At 36.0% G+C, this 13,009-nt stretch overlaps 1 protein-coding gene across 8 annotated transcripts in view; it reads right to left on the minus strand.

The window, feature by feature from the left end:
* Positions 1–7,284: 7,284 nt before the first annotated feature.
* The window catches only part of C3H13orf46 (chromosome 3 C13orf46 homolog), a 39,658-nt gene continuing 33,933 nt past the window's right edge, over positions 7,285–13,009 (minus strand). For 4 of the 8 annotated variants that reach the window (XM_074299607.1, XM_074299608.1, XM_074299603.1 and 1 more), the window contains 2 exons: positions 9,645–9,726; positions 7,285–7,436 (listed from right to left, as the gene is read on the minus strand). In XM_074299607.1, coding sequence (XP_074155708.1) covers positions 9,660–9,726 — 67 coding nt within the window. In that variant the 3' untranslated portion in view covers positions 7,285–7,436; positions 9,645–9,659. Of the gene's footprint in view, positions 7,437–8,954; positions 9,097–9,644; positions 9,727–13,009 lie in introns of those variants that run through there. The other 4 variants (XM_074299606.1, XM_074299609.1, XM_074299601.1 and 1 more) reach the window with 1 other exon arrangement.

The raw sequence follows: 13,009 nt of genomic DNA on the forward strand, positions 1-13,009 counted from the left end.
TCATGCTGCACAAGAAAAATCAGACTAAAAAGGGAAAAATGAGAAAAAAACAAAAAGCAAACAACAAAAAAGGTGAAAAAATTATATTGTGATCCACATTCAGTCACCATAGTCTTTTTTCTTGTTGCAGATGACTCTCTTCGTCACAAGTCTATTGGAATTGTCTAGATTGCCTCATTGTTGAAAACAGCGATGTGGGTCTCCCCTTTTCTAAGAAATCTCTTAGGTTCCTTTCAGTTCTAAATTTTATGATCCCTGAAAGTAAACCTTTATTCCTTTTATGGTGACCTACAGCCACAGGTGATCAAGGTTTTGTCCATGCTTCTTCTATTTTTCCTCTTTTCATCTCCTTTGCCTCTCTCTCTACTCTTTCTGTCTCTCTTCTATTTCTATCTCTTCTTTTTTTAGTCTATCTCTCTTTGTCTCTATGTCTGTCTCTATCTCTGAGTCTCTGTCTGCCTCAGATCTCTGTCTCCTCCTCTTTCTCCTCCTCCTTTTCCTCCTCTTTCTCCTCCTCCTCCTCCTCCTCCTCCTCCTCCTCCTCCTCCTCCTCCTCCTCCTCCTCCTCCTCTTCCTCCTCCTCCTCCTCTTCCTCCTCTTCTTCCTCCTTTTTGCTCTCTCTCTCTATCTCTCTCTGTCACACACAAAAACACACATACTCATACATACAAGTTCACACATTATTAATTCCTTGTTTCTTGGGAATTAAGAGCCAAACCTAGAAGATGCTCAAAGAAAGAGATCTATGTCAGGTTGTCATTTAGAGTTTACTCTAAATAAGACCACCAAGCTGGTCCAGTTTTCTGTGAAGCTAAGTTCTAAGTAAATTCTGACAAGAATTTTTTTTATAAACTGCAATTAGAGTTATATGGGCTTCTTAACACTAAGTTGGTCAGAGACTTCTGAGATAGATGCTACCCTTGGTGACCAAGGATGAGGAATTTTCTTCTGGAGAAGAAATGGTCATATTTCATTTCAATCAAAGCTTGAAAAAGCAAACACATAGATTATGAGTTTTCAACTTTTTCTAAAGAGAAATATAGTATAATACCATTATAAGGTCTATGTCCCAAAGAGATTTTTAAAAAAGAGAAAATGACCTATATTTACAAAAAGATTTATAGTAGTTCTTTTTATGGTGTCAAAGAATTGAAAATTGAGAGGATGCCTATCAACTTGGAAACAACTGACCAAGGTGTAGTATATAATTATGATAAAATACTATTGTGCTATAAGAAATGATGAGCAGAATGGTTTCAGAGAAACTTGGGAAGACTTCTTTGAACTGATGCAAAGTGAAGTGAGCACAACAGAGGGATTATTATTTATAGTAACAATATTGTAATGGTGATCAACTGTGAGAGACTTAGCAACTTTGATCAATGCAATGATCTAAGATAATTCCAAAGGATTTATGATGAAAAGCATTATTTACCTCCAGAGACAAAACTGATATGCTGAGTGCAAGTTGAAGTATATTTTTTCATATTATTTTTATTGCTTTTTTGTGATATGGATAATATGGAAATGTGTTTTGCATGATTTCACATGTATAATTGATAGCATTGCTTTCTCAATTGAAGGGGACTTAAGGGAGAGAATTAGGAACTAATTTTTTATTATTTTTATTTTTTAATTAATTTTATAATTACTATTATAATTACTACTAGATACTATTGGCCTGTGACAGCAGTGTTACATAGAGACATGAGTTGCTTCTCTAGATATATATCCTGACCAAAAGGGTATTCCCTATGTCTGTGAATTCTGGTAATTTTGTATTTGTGGGTATGTTCCAAATTTGTGAGAGAAATGATTCAAAGCTACTTTTCTTACTATGCTATTTCTTTAAGTACCTTTTTTTAAAAACAAATTATGATCTCTGGGTGATTAGTAAGATGACTAGTAGGAGCTTGTGAGCAATTGTTTTTAGTGATTAAAAACCAAAAGAGTACTTTTAAAAATTTTATTTTTGAAAAATTTTGAAATCCAATTTACTCCTTTTCTTCAATCCCTTCCTTACCCATTAAAGTAGGCAATATACAAATTTTACATGTGAAATTATGTAAAACATATTTCCATATAAACCATTATGAATTATGAAGAAAGCAAGGAAAATAAAGTGGAAAAAATACTTCAATCTGACCTCTGGAAAAATAATTTTTCATCATGAGTCCTTTAGAATTAACTTGAGTGATAGCTGTTTTTCACAGTTGATCATTATAATGCTATTTCTGTGCATAATGTTCTTGTGATTCTGCTAAATTCACTTTTCACCAATTTATAAGCCTTCTTAAATTTTTCTGAAACCATCCCAATCATTTTTAGAGCACAATAGTATTCCACCAAAATTGTGTACCACAACTTATTTAGCCACTCCTCAGTGATGGGCCGGTCCTCAGTGTCCCATTCTTTGTTGCCACAAAAATAGTAGCAATATTTTTGTACATTTTGTCCTTTGATCTCTTTGAGATACTGACCTAGTAGTGGTGGTATCACTGAGCCAAAGAATATGCAGTTTTTAATACCTCTTTGAGCAGAATTCCAAATTGTTCTCCAGAATGTAGGGATCCATTGACAACTCCACCAACAATGCACGAGAATTCCAACCTTTCCACATTCCCTCCTGTATTTGTGATTTTCCTTAGCCAATTTGATAGAATATTTTTTCATATGACTATACTTTTTCTGAAAGTTGTTCATATCCTTTTGATTATTTATCAATTGGAATGACTTTTTATAAATTTGATTCAGTTCCTTATATATTTGAAAATAAGTATTAGAGAAAATTGCTATAAAAATTGCCCCTAGTTTCATGCTTTCTTTCCAACCTTTGCTAAAACCAATAGAATAGTTCGACTCTGGGGTAAACCTTTTTTTGGAAAACAGCATTTGAGTTGGGAGTTACTTTTCATGCTATATCTATGAGGGAAGTGAGATCAAAAGAATTTAGGTAGCTTACTGAAAGTCTCAGACAGCCAGGTAGCAGGGGCTAGAGTACTAGACCTGGAATCAAGAAGACCTGAGTTCAAATTTAGTCTAGCATACTAGCTTTATGACCCTAAACAATTTAATGCTTTTTGCCTCAGTTTCCTCATTTGTAAAATGAAGGAGTATATAGCAAACTAATGTCTCACAGAGTATTGGGATTTCAACTCAGATCCCATAACTTATAAATTTTACTATTCTCTGAATCCAATATCTATTCAGAATTGAGTTTTCCTTAAACACGATAAACATACTATTCTCAATAACTCCAAATTCTTTTTCTCTATCTTTAGAAAAGTAGCATGTGAGATAATGCACTAGCTTAAAAAATCTCCCACTGATAGTATAACCCTAGTTCATTTACCCTCTGAGTGCCTAATTATTTTTTTCAGTCTTTTTTTTCACTTATGTTGAACTCATTACTCTATTGGGGTTTTCTTGCAGAGACTACAGTGGTTTGCCATTTCCTTCTCCAGCTTTTTACAAATAAGGTAAGTGAGGTAAAGTATCATTTCTATGGTCATCTAGTTTGCCTATTATATGCAAAATGAGGGTATTGGGTTCAAGGTCTTTAACGTCCCCTCCTAGCTCTAGACTTAAGGAATGGTGGAGTGGAAAGAACTGTGAATTGGGCATCAAAGGTATAGTTTCAAACTTGCTGTTTCTATTAGCTGACCTTGAGGAAATTATTTAACCTAGCTGAACCATAGTTCATAAATTAAAATGAAGGTGTTTCACTACATGACTTCTATATTCCTTTTCAGCTTCATGATACTAAAATCATTTAATTAAATCTCTATGAATGAATGCTATATAATGCTATATAAGATCATATTCTTATGGACTTATTTATATACTTATATTCATTGTATGCATTGTCATGTGTCTGATTTAACATTTCATAAATAAATTTCCATGCCTAACTATAGTCTATATTCCTGTCATTTTTAGTAGCTATAGAGTATTTTATCATGTTAATAAACCAGTTTGCTTTGGACACTTTAATTTATGACAGAGCAGGCTTGAGAGGTCAGGATGAAAAGAGACACTTTTACTCCCTGCCAAAATGGCTTCACTCCAGAGAACAGAGGATGAATGCAGTCATCAGCCATGGAGGAAACGACATCAGACACAGGTCCCAATGGCCCCGGGAAGAATTACACCACATGATCAGACTGAAGACTTGCTGATGGATTTTCATAGTAAAACCACAGGTTAGAGCAGAGTGCGTCACCAGGACCAAAGATTAATCAAGGCCTTTTTCTGAAGACTAATCATGAGTGACCCCCTGGGAATGAATGCTGGCTCAATCAATGCTGGAGGCTGTCTGCTTACCAGTGTGATACTAGGGCTTTAATGCCTACCATTGGCACATGATAAGCCCCACAGAGGAGGAGGATATGAGATTACTCACATGCATCCTGTGTGTCAACTTTGATTTAAGTTCACTCACTAAATTTAAACAGTCATCTGATTACCCCAGTTTCATTCTGAAATACCAGACAGTATTCTGATACTGCTAAGTTCTGTGTTGATTCTTCTTTAGGAAGAATTCCTTTCACAGCTTTAATTTGATCCCACTGAAGCTCTTGGCTTTTAACTTAAGATTCCCATGATTATTTTGGGTCTACTCATCTTTGAGGGGAACCCCCCTTCCATTTTTAAAACAGTAAACTATATTGGACATGGTTTATAGGTTGGATGTGAAGGTCATATCTTTGTTCAAAATGTCCAGTCTTCTTTTCTCTACAATCCTTGAAATGAACCACCAATGAAATCAGGAAAAAAAAATTCTCCTTTTTGTTTTAACTATTTTTTGTTGCATGATCTGACTTTTGAAAACATCTCCCTAGAAATTTAATGGTTTCTTCTCTTTCTCAAAAGATTTATACCATATTTCCAACATCTCCCTTCTGGGAGAGGTTAATTTTGGGAATAGCCAATAGCACAGAAACACAAAACACAAAAAAACATAAAGGAAGGGAAAGCTTTTTTAGGTGCCTACCTGCTGTGGAAAAGTTTCATGACTCTACAATTCTGGGAATACGTTACAGAGCATCAATCTATGAAATCAAATGTGTATGTGTGTACCGACTTTAGCTTTAAAGATATACCAAGGAAGCATCCTCTTTAACAGACCTCTTTTGAAGCAAGAAATGTGTGACTGCAGGAAATGTGTACTCTGACATCTACACCTCAATTACCACCTGAAAAAATCCAAGTAGGTGCCAGGAGAAGAGATTGCAAGAATAATTCCAGAAAAAAATTTTCTGGATACCAAATAGAGACCTCATTTCCAGACCCTGGATAAGTAATAATCTTTGACCAAGTAATTCTTCCATCAGAATTTGGCCTTGAAACTTTTTTCCCACCCAAGGTACTTCAAAATATGGGCCAAGATTCTTACCTCTTAAAATATCACACACATACTGCATACCACTACTATCCTCTTCAATATTAAAAGTTTCAAGTAAATGAAATCATATATGTTCTGAGACAATTATATTTAATTCTATTTAAAGGAATTCTTAGGTACATTATTTTGCAGAGTAAATACAAGCCTCAGAAATTTATAATGTTTTCTTTTTTTAATTTGGATTTTCAATTATTGAGTTAGCTTAAAGCAAAGTCTACCTGTACTAGAAAAGTGCTTTCGAATGCAATAATGACTTTTGAATGATAAGCTTGGGTCTAAATTGTTACTAAGCCAATAATAGTATCCAGAAGTATGGGAACTCTCCAAGGTCTGCAATTTATAGTTACAGAGTTACAGGAGAGATTGAGGGGAAAAGGCAGCAAAACATTAATAGGTTGAGTGACTTGCCAAGGGTCATACAGCTGTTAAGAGCTGAGAGAATTTGATTTTAGGTTTGACTCCAAGGCTACACTACTCTCTACTGTACAGTAATTCTCAAAATGTTTATTCTCAGAACCCCTTTACACTCTTAAAAATTATTGAGGACCCCAAAGAGTTTTTGTTAATGTTGGTTATATCTATTGATATTTTCTATATCTGAAATTAAAACGGCCTATCTTTTTTTAAATTAATTTGATCTCATGTACCCCAAAAGGTATTGGGAACACTCAGGGGAAACTAGCCATACTTTGAAAACTGCTGTCCTGTATATACATCATGTTGCTGCTCTGTATACTGCAAGAAGTAAGAGTTTTAAATGAATAAAGGTTGACAAAGAAGTCAACTGAGTATTTGTTATATAGAGAGAAAATGGCCTACACAAAGAAATATGTATAATAAAACATGTGTTTTCTTAGTTTATGTGAAGGTCTTCTTTAGTCTGACTCTTGACCAAAGCATAGTTTTTGACCAAAATTCAAAAGAAAGGCCCAAGCAAGCCTTGAAAAATGCTTTATACTCTTGAGTATATTTGAACAATGCTCATGCACCTTAGTGCTCTAGAATATGCCCATAGGAATGATCAGGAAAAGTGTCCAGGGATTCAGGGAGAAGGCTTGCAGACCAGAAATTGTTTTTAAATGAATAAAAGTATTTTATGAATGAGCCTTTACTTTTTTAAAAAATCAGATTTTAAAAATTATTAATTAAAAGTTTTAGTTTAATTAAAAGTTTAAGTAATTAAAAGTTTTCAAACTTTTTTAAAGCCATGAAAAATGATACCTTTAGTGAAGGCTTTCCTAGTAGTTATTTTTCCTACATTAGATGAATTAGATGGTTATGTCTACCTGCCTTAAAGACGTCCATTCCTCTTATCCCTAGGTCTTTATGAGATGTTCTTCCAGAAGTTCTTGGATCTTTCTTCTAGGCCCCTTGACTATGCTTATAGAGAATGTATACCATAGCATTCTGAATTTTACTTACTGTCTTTGAGTTCTCAAAGGGGAGGTTGGGTTAGTATAGTTTTGTTCTTTGATTGAAGAACTGATCATACTAGTATGAGTAGATATAGCAAAGCAGAGGCATCTTGATAAAGGTGGAGGTCATATTTTGATGTCAGGCACCTCTAATTTTCCTAAAAGCATCTAAATAGTCCTTTACCTACCTATCTCCCTTCAAGTCACATGTACAAGAGCTTATCGAATTTTGATCTAATATATATATATATATATATATTGTTCTGGGTATTCACAGTGTCTACTAGAGCTAGACTATTTACCAAAACATGTTGCTATCTAATGTTTTACAACAGCCCATAATTATCTCGAGCTTGACATGAATTCACAGTGAGAAGATTAGTTTCCTACTTTGTCAACTATGTAAATTCAAGTTTATATATTGAGCTGGGTTTTCCCCAGGCCACAAATAGAGACATTTCCCCATTTCAACTGCTTTCTTTTTCTCCAATTTTAATTCTTTGTGGGAGGTCCCCAATTGATCTTCTGCAAAAGTGGCCCCTGCAGGTTGGTCTTGGCTTGTCTCCTAGTCCACCTGGTCAGAGCCCTTCTCTGTGATAGTGACAACATTCAGCTCCCTGCACACAGAGAAAACAAGCATCCGTCCAAGCATCTGTCCCTAGCATGTGCTTGGGCTACCTTTTAGCTTAGCTCAATTCTGACCCAGTCCATCTCCCACCTCCTCTGTGTGATACCTCTGAGTCATAGCAACCAATCTACTTCTCTGTGAATTCCTCACATTCTCTTGAATTTATTGAGGCAGCTTTGTGATGCAGTGGTAGATGAAGCTTATCTTCATGAGTTCAAATCTGATCTCAGACACTAAGTGTGTGACTCTTGGAAAGTCATTTAGCCCTGTTTGTCTTAGTTTTCTCATCTGTAAAATGGGCTGGAAAAGGAAATGGATAACCATTACAGTATCTCTACCAAAAAAATCCCAAATGGCTCACAAAGATTTAGACACAACTGAAATGACTCAAAAATAATGATGATGTTGAACTTTAGTCTCTAAAAATTAACAGATCTAGATTTGGAAGGAACCTCAAAGTCCATTTAGTTCACCCCTTTCCTTTTACACATGAGAAAACCAAGGCCCAGAAAAGTTAAATGACTTACACCCTAAGGCCATCTAGGTAAGAAGCATCAGAGATTTGAACTCATTTTCTCTGAGTCTAAAACTAGTCTAAAACTAGTCTTCACTGTGCCACTAAGTTCCTTTTTCATTCTAAATCTATGATCATAAGGTCATCTTAGATTTAGTTGAATATATTCTTGAGTAGAGATTGTCTATCATTATAAGGCAATTTTTCTCCTTGCTCTTTGACCTTTGAGGTGGTGTAGTACCAAACTTCATAATCCCACACTGGAGGATGTCCCAAGCCTAGATGAGCTGGTGTGCACAGGGCAATACTTGATACTACCACCCAGACCCACATTCTAGATTCTCATCCCTGCTTTGGTTCCCAGCCCTGAGCAGCTGTGGAAATTTGGTCATAGTACTCTCCTATTCCAAGTATGAGCAAGGAAATTCCCTTGATTGCTGCATGTCTAGGAAATCAATGCCAAAGACAGTTATGATATCTTTGGGACAGAGGACTGTGGTCTCTTGGAGAATTTACAGTGGAGCCATATGTTTGCACTCTCCTAATGTCCAAAGGGAGAATTAAATGTAGTCACAATATCAGTATCTTGAATTATAGAACAGATAATGCAAAACAAGCCGTAGATTGCTCCTTTTGCAAACTCTGGAATCTGTTCCTACAAGCAAAAACTCTTCAAATAGAATGAATTGAAAACTTTATAGGGGATGAGATGGAGATATTCCACCTAATAGCAATTCTGTGCCTATTTTAAGCGTTTGGCACCATTTTCCTATTCAAGAATTTCTCCTCTTCCATCATTTCCCTACCATTCAGCCCACAAGAACTGTATTTATGCTTCAATTTCCCCTTAGGCCATGGAGATTTTGTCCTCTCAAGAGAGACTACAATCTAATATAATTGGATTCCAAAACCTTGTTGTTCTTTTATATAATGCATAATATGAGAGATTGAAAATACCTCAAGTTTGACTCCAAATTACACACAATCAATTAGTTCCCTACTTTATCATTTCTATAAATTCAAAATTCTGTGTAACAATTCCATATAACAAGTTGACATAAAATGAGGGATTCCTGTAATCACTGGAGATGAGCAGGAAGGGAAACTAAAGTTGAACTCATTTTCTCTTCTTTTCCTACAAAAACATCACATTCACCACTCAATCAATAGGTTAGTTTTTTTTTTTTAAAGAACTTACTTTCATATTGTTTTCCACATCATATGCCCATTGATCCTTAGTCCATCAGTAGACTCGGATGAACATAATAGTACACAGTGACACTTGCCTAATTTCTTTCCCTTCTATTCAAGAACTACATGTAGATGAACCCCATCCCATTACCAATCCCCACCTTAAGCTTGAGGGATTGCCCTTTTTAAGAGTGAAGGATCTATCACTATATTGTTTTGTTTAGGACTCTTCATTCCCATATAGTCTGGCCTTCCCAAGAAGTTGAAAAATGAAAAAAACAAGTTGCTAACCAAACTATAGGAAACAGGAACAGTAACAAATCTAGAGGGCTATTTCTGGAGTGGAAACAGGGAAATTTGGCACAAGCAACTTGGGAGGAAGCGTGAAGACCAAGCTGACCTGATGATACCTCTAGTTTTCTCAAGCACTTTGTCCCTCAACTTTCCCTTCCTTGACAATGGCATCATATGCCCTTTCAGAATTCTAGTTACCTTCTAATGAGGTTACTATGCTTTTTCTTTTGACTTCTTCTTGGTTGAGATTGGAAAACAGCATATCCACATGGTCTTTGATCTGAAAACCACAAGGAAGAAAGGAAATAGTGTGAATATCAGTAACTTGAGTCTATGGCTCTGCCCACTGTTTGTACCCAGAACAGTAGCTTATTTTTTAGTAATTTTCCCCTCATTTCAATGATCTTCCCCCTTCTCTCTACTGTCATCCTCTCTCTCTCTCTCTCTCTCTCTCTCTCTCTCTCTCTCTCTCTCTCTCTCTCTCTCTCTCTCTCTCTCTCTCTCTCCTCTCTCTCTCCTCTCTCTCTCTCTGTCTCTCTCTCTCTCTCTGTCTCTCTCTCTGTCTGTCTCTCTGTCTCTCTCTCTCTCTCTCTCTCGTCTCTCTGTGTCTGTTACTGTCTGTATCTTTATTTCTGTGTGTTCTCTGTCTTCTGAGTCTTCTCTTCTCTCTTTGCCTGTCTCCTTCTCTCACTGTCTCTGTCATTGTCTGTCTATCTCTTTCTGTCTGTCTCTTTCTTTTCTCTCTCCCCTGCTTAGATTTTCTCACCAACTTTTACTGCTTCTCATTTTACTTAAGAAAACATAAGCACCTATATATATAATGGTAGAGGCCATTAAAAGTTCTACCCTCAAATTAACATCTATCAATAAAATTAACCTAAAGGAATTGAGAAGCATGATCACATTTCTTTCAGGCATGCTAACTTTAATATTGGCTTTCCTGCTTTTAATTCCTTTGACCATACTGCCCATCTCTTAAGGCCAAACTGAACTTGATTAGGACTCAGAGGAGCTTAGCTTCAAAGCTAGCTTCTTGGCTAGGAAATGAACAGTTGGTTGACTCATCAGAGTCAAGGAGCTTGACAACCAGAGGAAGCATTTTCTTGGAAAAGTCTGGAAGGAAAATGTTTGCCAACTTTGAGGATGAACAAGGTGGGAGGACAGAGGGGAGTGAGATGAGTGAGCCAGGAAAACAAACTCTAACCATCATGCATCAGCAGAAGGCCCTCATCCTGAAAGGCTCTGTGCCAATCAGCATTGGCCTGTCCCTTCTTGTTGGAATGCCATCCGTCCAGAGTTAAAGCTGTCTGTGTACAAAATTGGACTACTAAAAGCTCAGCTTCTCTTAAGCTGTTGTATCCATTTCCAAAGGTTGAAATGAGAGGCTGAAGAGGTACCAATGATCATTTGAATTAAACTGCAAATCCCTTTGCATTTTAAAACTACCTATTTGGAATTGACTACTATCATTGAACAAGCCAGCCTTTGCAAAGAGAAGCAGCATTGCCAATGAGGGGGTCATGAGGTTTATATTCACATAGCAGTAATGGGTTGGTTTCAATACTAGAAGAATGTAGTTTATGGGTTGGTTTCAATAACCAAGATTGTCACATTGGACAGGAACTCTGAAGAATATTCAGTGTTGGACACGGAAACAATATACATAGGATAATAGGGTTTTATGAATACAATTACAGATTTAGGATACACTTTATCTCTTGACTTAAGTCTTCAAAACAGGTGATGGAAGCAACTAGAAATGTCCAATGAAGAAGGCCCTCAACAACATATTTTATCCAGGAACCCCAAAAAACCAAGTTTTATTGTGAAACCAGATGTGTGGACTAGAGTTAACACGGGCATGAGTTTTCTAGCACAAAACTTAAGACGAGGGAGAATTTTGACCTCTGCCCATCCCCAACAACTATGGGTAGACTATTTCAGGCAGACTTTAGGTTATACATGTTTAAAAAAAAAAACAAAAAAACTAGGACTGGTGACTAATACAATGAGATATTTTGGAAGGAGTGATGAATGTGGAGTCAGAATGTGGAGACAGATTTCCTTATATGTAAAATGGGGATAATAATGGTGCCACAGAGTGGATCAAATGAAATAATATGTGTAAAGTTATTTGCAGAACATGAAGAGTATTGTTATTATTTATTTATTATCATTTTATTAATTACTATTATACTGTTAATTATAATTATTATGAGAAATTAATTATTAGTAATGTTGCTGGATAGAAATGTTATTCATGGTGTTCCCATTATTTCACTAATCATATTAACAATAACTAACAATAATTTTACTAATTATTACTATTATTAAACTGATATTTTATTAAATCAGGGAATAACTTGGGTGTTTTGTCAGACATTGGACCAATAAGAGTATTCTCCTAGAAAAGCAAAGGAAGGTAGTGGTTGTGAGATCCTGACAAAAAGCCCATTTCCCATCTTGGGACTTTTCCCTCTTCTTATTAAACTAGTTCTAGCTCTCCAAGCTTGGAGGGTGTGTCACCTCTGAAAGATAACCCTGAGTCCCTCCTCCTGGGAAACTGAAGTTGTGGGAAATCCCTTACTGTGAATATATGTTTTAGGAGCTGGCTCTTTGAAAAATAAGTCTAAATAATGAACCAAACAATGATTTGTAGTATTTGTTACAAATTCTGTGAATACTCACACTTTTCACTTAGCAATAAAGTCTTCAAACCTATGAATTGTAATCATAGTCAAACCAGGAAAGGAAGATGGAAAAGAATAAGGACTTATATAGTACCTACTATGTGTCAAGTACTGTGCTAAATACCTTACAAATATTAGAATATTTGATGCTCACAACAACCATTTGAGAAAAGTGCTATTATCTGTATTTTACAGCTGAGAAAAATGAGGCTAACAGACACTTCATGTGCTAATAAGTGGCTGACTGGATTGGAATTCGGTTATTTCCTGATTCCAGGACCCTATCTCATCAGGCCACTTAACTCTCTCCAGGAAAGAAACTGGTTCTTCTCTACTGGCAGCACCAAGGAGATCCAAAGAGAACCATGTATCCCCTAATTGCCAAAGTCCTTATCCTGGGATTGAGACAGAAACTCTGTGGAGTATTCAGTGTGAGACTTTGGAACAGCATAATTTATAGGATCATAGAATTATTATATATTTAGGGCTGAAAGGGACCATAAGAGGCCATCTAGTAATATCCCTTCATTTGACAATTGAGGAAATTTGAGTCTCAGAGAGTTAGGTAAATCACATGGTTAGTATGTAGGTGAAAGAAATAAAATTCAAAGTCTAGTTTTTCTCTGATTCCAAGAACTTCCATCCTCTAGATAAAAGTTTTTGAGCAGGCTGAAACATACATTAATAAAATAAACAAAATAAATAAAGAACTTCAAGAATGGAAGAAAACATTTCACAAATTAACATGTGAGATGGGTAGACTGACAGAAGCTCTTCTGGAACCTTTTCAGTGTCAGAAGAAATAGAGGAAGGCAAGTCCTCAACAGATAGGATAGTCCTCCTGAGGTACACTTAGAGACAAAAGTCATACAG

The sequence above is a fragment of the Sminthopsis crassicaudata genome, chromosome 3 (genome assembly GCF_048593235.1).
Source record: "Sminthopsis crassicaudata isolate SCR6 chromosome 3, ASM4859323v1, whole genome shotgun sequence".
NCBI classification, from domain to species: Eukaryota; Metazoa; Chordata; class Mammalia; order Dasyuromorphia; family Dasyuridae; genus Sminthopsis; species Sminthopsis crassicaudata.